Here is a 7,278-nt window from a genome sequence, read left to right as displayed (position 1 = left end):
GCCGGAGAGAAATGCGATCGTGGTTAGCCAGCCAGGGAAGACATCTGAGCTCTCAGCAGCCGCAGTAGCAACTGCAGTGAAGGAGCCGTCCTCCCCCCTGCTCTGTGCTGCGCAGCGTGGCCGGGGTAACTGGAGGTCTCTGCCCATCCCGCTGTGCCTAGGTGGCCGGTGCCCACTCTGGGGTCACAGGCTCAGGGCTTGGAGGATGATGTGAGCTGCAGCAGGCACACAGCAAGGCAGAGCTCAAGGGCAGAGCTGCGTTTCCTGGGAGGTGAGGCAGAAGGAGTCTGCCTGCAGCGGGTGCCTGTGCCCTGGGTCTGGCAGCTCAGCCCCATGTCCAGAGGAGGGGACATGGTTTATATTCCGGATGATTCCGACTTCATCTCCTTCAGGGATCAGTGCGAGAGCCTGGAGGGCTGGCACTGTCGGTATAACAAGGCTGGTGTGACCGTGTGGAGTCAGAGCCAGGAGGAAAGCTGTGCTGTGCAGAAAATCAAGGTAAGCAGGCACCAGCCCTTCCCTGCCCCAGCTGCATGCCCAGCTGCTCCTCAGGGTCCCTGGGGTGCTGGCCAGTCCTGGAGGTGCACAGGACCCTGGTCAAGCCTGCCTGGGGGTGTTTCTGCTCCAAATGCTGGCAGGGTTAGTCCCCGAGAGGTACCTCCCCAGCTGGCAAGCTGGTGTGCAGGCTCTCCCTGCCTGCCCCACAGCTTTAGCCTTTTGACCTGCTGGGATGCCCACTGCAGCATCCTGCCACGCACACACGCATGTGGGCTCATGTTGTGGCTGCTCTTGATCCAGACACAGGTGAGAAGGCCCTGGAATCAATTACATTATGGAGATGTCCTTGCTGGGAGCCGCCAGGCATTGGACAGGCTGGCGGGAATTCTCCCTGGTGCCTCTCCCTCAGCCACACCATCCTGAGGCACATCGCCTCTCATCCTGCACTGGATGAGCATCCCAGAGAGTTTCAGAGCCCCCACGTGCTGTCTCAGGAGGTTTGTTACTTGCCAGGGGCCAGATGTGGTACGCTACAGAGGGACTAGCGAAGCTCAACCATCCCTCAGGCTGTTATACCTTGTTGCTTATCCACATGGCACTGCCAGGTGACTCTGAGTACATCAAGAGTGGTTATGGGGTGCTGGGGGCGAGGGGCAGGGGAGCCCCATCACAGGGTAAGCTCTGCATGGGAGCATCTTGTGGGACACTTGGCTTTGTGGCTGGTGTCGCGGGCAGGGCTTTGGCTTTCCTGGCCACCAAGGATCAGGACTGCTGGACAGTGATAGGATCTACCTGAGCGAGCAGAGCCAGAGCACTTACCAACAGTCTGGCCAACCTGGTAAGAAGGGCTTTCAACTAGTAGTGTCAGAGAAGGGTTACTATGACCTGAAGAGCAGGAGAGGTGTGAGGAGGTGGTGAGGAGGTGCCTGGGGTACAGTACATACAGTACACTGGAGGAGGCTTTTGCACTGCTCTGCTGAACACAGAGTAACCAGCAGTGTGTCTCGGGTGCTTGCACACCAGCTCATACAGCTGAGGAGACACCAGGAGGAGCTGGGCACACAATGACTGCAATGCTGCCATGGATGGAGGCTCTTCAGTGCCAAGGTGAGGAGGAGGATCAGCACTCTCTGCAGACATGCAGCTGCAATGCATGCTGCTTTGCCATGGTGAGCCAGGGCAGAGCTTCTGGGCTAGGACCATGGAGCACTTAAGCCAGTTGGGCATGCACAAGACCACAGGACCAGGCAGGATACACATGGGGGTGCTGAGGGGGCTGGTCAACATCTCTTTGAAAAGTTCCAATAACTGGGAAGAAGCAAACCTCACATCCATCTTCCAGAAAGGCAAGAAGGGCACTCCAGGGCACTATGGGCTGTTGTGTCACCTCCATTCCTGGAAAGGTGATGGAGAACAAACATCCTCCTGGAAGCCATGTCCTGAAGGACAAGGGCAGTGGGGACAGCGGCAGGGACCTACCATGGGCAAATCATACCTGACCAGCCTGGTTGCCTCCTGCAGTGAGAGGACTGGCTGTGTGGGTATGCGGAGAACAGTGAAAGCCACATACCTTGACTTTAGTAAAGCTTTCGACAGGGTTTCTCAGAGTCTCCTCTCCACCAGATTGGTGAGATCTGGGCTGGAGAAGTGGGCGATGTGGTGGGTGGAAAACCATCTTACCATCAGCCTTGTGGCATGGTGGTCAGCAGTGCAGAGTCCAGATGGTGGCCAGCTGCTGGGTCCCACCCTGTTACTGGGATGATGGGATTGAGTGCCCTCTCAGCAAGTCCACAGGAAGCACTGAAGTGTGGAGAGCATTTGACGTGCTAGAGACAGTGATGCTGCTCAGGGTGACCTGGACAGGCTGGAAGGACAGGCTGGCAGGAACCTTGTGAAGCCCAGCGAGGTTCAAACAAGCACAGCCAGGCAGAGGGAATGCAGTTATATCCCCCTTTGCCACCACTGAGCCCCACAGAGAGGGGAACCCTAGACAGGTTCGGTGGGGTTTGAGCAGTGTTGCCCGAGCAGTGTTGCCCAGCCTGGTTTGTTGCAGGTAATATCTCCTTGATGTATTTTTAACCTGCTCTGGAGGGGGCCTGGGTATGGTGCAGGGGTTAGCACCAGGGACCCTTCCTGAAATGTGGGATGAAGGATGCCACACAGTCTGTGTGGGAGAGCTGAGCTGCACAGGCTGGGGCTCGGGGGGGGGCAGGGGTGTCAGAAGAGCCCCAGTCTTTCCATTAATGCAAGGGTAACCTGGAGGGTCCCTGAGCAGCTGAAGCTTTGGATTTTTTCAACCTGAATTCACTGTGGATGGTCTGGTTTTGGGCTCTGTGCTTTTCCCATCCCAGCTGACTGCCTGCTGCACCTGGTGCAGCTGTTACACAGCCTCTGATCATCCATGGCTAGAGAGGGGTGGTGGACAGTCTTTAGTGGGGGATTTTGGGGGTGCAAGGCTGCAATGGTCCTGCTGTGATAACTGGAGCTTCCAGGAGCCCAGGAGGACCATGAGCTCCACCTCCAGATTGAGGCATCCTTCACCCTGCAGCAGCAGCACCTCCAGACCCAGCTGAGAGGAGGTAGCTGGGGAGGGAGAGCAGGAGGAGCTGGCTGGGTACTCCTACACTCTCCTCCATGTTGCCCCAGGGAGTCCGGCACATCTCCAAGCCTGTCCTGGGCATGAATCCAGCACACCAGGCAGAAACCATCACCCAGGCCATCAGGGAAAGCTTCTCCCGAGATTGATGGGACCTGCCACATTCAGAGGGCCATCTCCAATTACACAGCACTGCCAAACACCTAATCAAAGATGCAAGGCCTCTAACAAGGAGCAGATGACATCTCCTTCCTCCTGGCATTGTGAGGAGTGGGTCAGCTGGCTTTATCAATAATGCACTTGCCAGTGTGGTCAGGCAGCTCCACATCTCCAGTTACAGCTGGGGCCCCACCAGCCTCCCCGGTCTGGATCCTGTGCCTGAGAGCATTGTGCCAGGACAGGAGCATCCCTTTGCATGCCTTGCAGGAACATGGGGTGAGGGGACAAGGCTGGGCTCAGGCTACCCAGGCACCAGAGCCTGGACCACCAGGGAACTCTGAGGGCAGAGGGTCCTTCTACTTCCACTGCCCTCCTGCCTTTGCACTGTGCTGCATGCCAGCAGCGGGGCCGGTGGCTTTGCCTGGGCTGAGCTGAAGCAGGGATATGCCCTGCACCATGTGTGCAGAGCATCCTCCATGGCACATGTGCACGTGGCTTTATAGCAGCACAGGGGCACACCACCACACACAGGAACAGCTTAAAGTCCTCATCCCCAGATGGGCAAAGCTCTGTGATCTGGGGGTTGGTACTGCCCCCTTGCCTGACTGCCTGTCTCCCCACAGACTTGCATCTCATGTAAGGATGTGCCTGCTGAGACACTCTATGATGTGCTGCATGACACCCGCTACCGCAAGAAATGGGACTCAAACATGATTGAGACCTACGACATCGGGCGCCTGACTGTTAATGCTGACGTGGGATACTACTCCTGTGAGCAGCCCCCAGCCCCTGGGGACCCTCAGGGTCCCCATCCATGACCCCACAGCCCCATGCATGGGGCCATGGGACAATGGGTTGGGGGTAACAGGTTCTGTCCACAGGGAAATGCCCGAGTCCCCTGAAGAACCGGGATTTTGTCACGCTGCGCTCCTGGCTGCCCCTTGGCAATGACTACATGATCATCAACTACAGCGTCAAGCACCCGGTGAGCCCCCAGCTGGCCACAGCCCTGGTAGGGGTGCTGACCCCATGGGACAGCAGGAACAGGCAGGGCTGGGCAGCAGCTTGGGCAGGCTCTGAGGTGCATGGCATCTCCCTGCAGAAATACCCACCCCGGAAGGATTTTGTGAGAGCCGTGTCCCTGCAGACAGGTTACCTGATCAAGGCGAATGGTGCTGGTGCCTGCATCCTCTATTATCTCACCCAGGTGGACCCTCGTGGTGAGTGTTAGCAGGAGGGGAGGGTGCTGCATGCCTCCTTAGGGATGGGTCCCATTGTACTCCCAGAGCTCATCCACCATGGCTCTCCATCACCCGGCGGTCCAAAGGGTACTGGGAAGTGGGGACAACCCAGGGAAGAAGGGGTACCATAGACCCTGGTGGGGCTCAGTCTGGCACAGGGCACTGCAGACTCATGGTGCCTCCTCAGGGGCTGGCCCAGATTGACTAATTGACGGGACTTTGGGCTCTTGCAGGGTCGCTGCCAAAGTGGGTGGTGAACCGCGTCTCCCAGTTTGTGGCACCAAAGGTAAGCAGAGTGCAAGGCCAGTGGTGGGATGAACAGGCATCAGGGATGAGCTGCCCCGAAGTAGCTGTTTAGGTAGGGACAGGATGGGTGCTGGGTGACCCAGGGCTCACAGGGCATGCACTGGGCATGGGACATGCCCCCATGCCCTCCCAGCAGCCCCAAAAGGCAAGCAATGGGGCAGCTGGGAACTGTGCCAACAGACCAGAGTGACTCCAACCCCAATGGGGACTTGGGGCACCATTACAGGCTGGACCCCCTGTGCCCACAGGCGATGAAGAAGATCTACAAGGCTGGACTGAAGTACCCAGAGTGGAAACGCAAGCACGACCCTGGATACAAGCCCTGGGTGTACCCAGAGCAGAATACGCTGCCCAGTGTCAGCCTGGCCGAGCTCTCGGTACAGCATGCCGACTCGCTGGAGAACATAGATGAGACAGGGCTGCCTGAGGACCACCTGAGCACCAGTGACCATGAGACCTGAGCCCTCACCACAGCCCTTTCGTGGGAGGACACCCTCATGACTGGGACTTGGCATCCAGGGGGCTTGGGTGGGAATTTGGCCCCCTGCACCCCAATAGTCATGTCTGCTCCCCAATTCCTTCATCATAGACCCCCCTACCCAGACAGCAGGGTACTGTCCCATGGGAACCTGCAGCATGGGTGCTGGAAAGAGGGAGGACAAGCACCCTGGTCCCCCCTGCAGTCATGGTGGCCCATGGAGATGTGTCCCCATGCAGGAGGTAGAGCTGACAGTGGAAGCAGGTGCCCCAAGGAGAGGCTGGGGAGGGCAAGAGATGGGGAACACTTCATGGGGTGGGTAGGAGCTTTCCTGGCACCAGCATATCCCTTTGCCACTGTAAGACCTTCTAAGGGTGTCCTTCAAAGGTCCAGAAGTGGGGCATCTATGGAGGTCCTGTCCAGGCTTTGCAGCAGCACAGGGCTTTGACTGACTCTCTGTGGCCCAAAGGCTGGCTCTGCCAGCCCCGCAATCAGGCTGAACCCACTCCAGCCCACTGAACCCCCTAGGCTTTGTGTGATCCCCCTCCCATCTCAGAGAGCCCTCACAGGTCCTCTCCTGTGCATCAGACTCACCTCTGCAGGCTGGTCTAGCCCAGGTGGCTCTGGGGACCCCTTTCCTAGGGGGTGTTTGGGGAGCTTGTCCTGGCAGAGGGGTCCTAGGCAGCCTCTGTTCCCACTGTCTCAGTGTTTGCTGCTGCTGTGGTTTCTGGCACAACAATAAAGGGGTTGGTGTGTGAGCAAGAGATCTTTGGGCTGGCATGGGATAGGAAGGAAGCTGGCACTGAGCCCATCCTGAGGCTGTCCATGAGCTAAGTCCTGGATCAGACAGGAGGGCCAGTCCAGCCATGCAGTCCCAATGCCCAGGGGTGATCCTCATCAGGGAGCAATGCAGCCAGCAGCGCAGCAGGAGAGGCAGATGTTGGGCTCGGCACAGCCACACACGTGTGGGTGAGCTGCATGGGAATGAGGAAGCTTCCTTTGGACAATGGGAAGTTAGTCTAGACAAACACCACTGGGGGTATATGCTGACAAATGCTGGATTTTCCATCCACCCATTTACCCCCACACTGTGAGGCTGCCTGCAGCTGCTGGCTCCTGCCCCAGATGGGGCTTAAGCCTGATCTGTGCAAGGCCAATGCATATGGCCCCATCTCTGCTGACGATGCTGGGGCACTCAGCTCCAGACCTGTCCCAGCAAGGCAAAGACTAGGCGACAAGGCCAGGACATGGCATCTGCTCTCACAGCCAGAGCTCTGCCTAGGCTGTGTTGGGGTACAACCCCCTGGCAGCACCCAGGACTTGCAGGCTGCTCAGAGGCTACTGTGGCTTTTGGGGCCCCTCTGACCTGCCCAGCCTCACACTCCCTGGTGACCCTGAGCCCCCATGGTCCAACCCTGAGCCCCCGTGGTCCCACCCTGAGCTGTGAGTGCTGATGCCCTGTGCTTGCTTCCCTGACACCTTGCGCTTCTCCTCCCCAGTTCATCTGGACACCTACACCAGCATCCCAGGCACAGATGCTCACTGTCCCCCTTTAGCCTCCCCATTAGGTCAGGTATGTCCTCTGTGCTGCTCCAGGGGGACATCACACACGTGTGCCTCACTGCAGAGAGTGCTGGGGAGGGGAGAGGATGTCCTGACCATTGGGGCAGCCGGCTCCCACAGTTTGTAGCTGGGCTGGCTGCACAAGCAGAGCAGGGTCAAGAAGCTACCTCTTCAGGAAAAATGCAAAAAACCCAAGGGCAGCAGATGTGCAGGCTCCCCTTCACAGCACACAGGGCTCACAGGAAGGGGAGCAGTCCCTGCCTGCCCGTCCTGCTCCCACCACATCAGCAGACAGAAGGCACCCACAGCAAGGAGGATTTTACCTGAGAAAAAACACATCCCAGTCCCAAATTGTCCCAAGAACATTATGCAATAATCATGGTGGAGCTGGGCAGGGAACTGTGGACTGAGCAAGGGGGACAAACACCCCTGGGGTG

General features: G+C 58.1%; 1 protein-coding gene across 1 annotated transcript; it reads left to right on the top strand.

The window, feature by feature from the left end:
- Positions 1 to 310: 310 nt before the first annotated feature.
- Positions 311 to 5,459, top strand: LOC104052512 (START domain-containing protein 10). The gene is made up of 6 exons (XM_009513798.2): positions 311 to 498; positions 3,877 to 4,024; positions 4,135 to 4,238; positions 4,356 to 4,473; positions 4,728 to 4,780; positions 5,049 to 5,459. The coding sequence occupies exons 1-6, from the start codon at positions 334 to 336 to the stop codon at positions 5,259 to 5,261; spliced, it is 801 nt and encodes a 266-aa protein (XP_009512093.2). The 5' UTR covers positions 311 to 333; the 3' UTR covers positions 5,262 to 5,459.
- The last annotated feature ends 1,819 nt before the right edge of the window (positions 5,460 to 7,278 follow it).

Source organism: Phalacrocorax carbo, chromosome 8 (genome assembly GCF_963921805.1).
Source record: "Phalacrocorax carbo chromosome 8, bPhaCar2.1, whole genome shotgun sequence".
Lineage (NCBI taxonomy): Eukaryota > Metazoa > Chordata > Aves > Suliformes > Phalacrocoracidae > Phalacrocorax > Phalacrocorax carbo.
The sequence above is the reverse complement of the archived record's forward strand: the minus strand, read 5'-3'. Positions and strand labels throughout refer to the sequence as shown.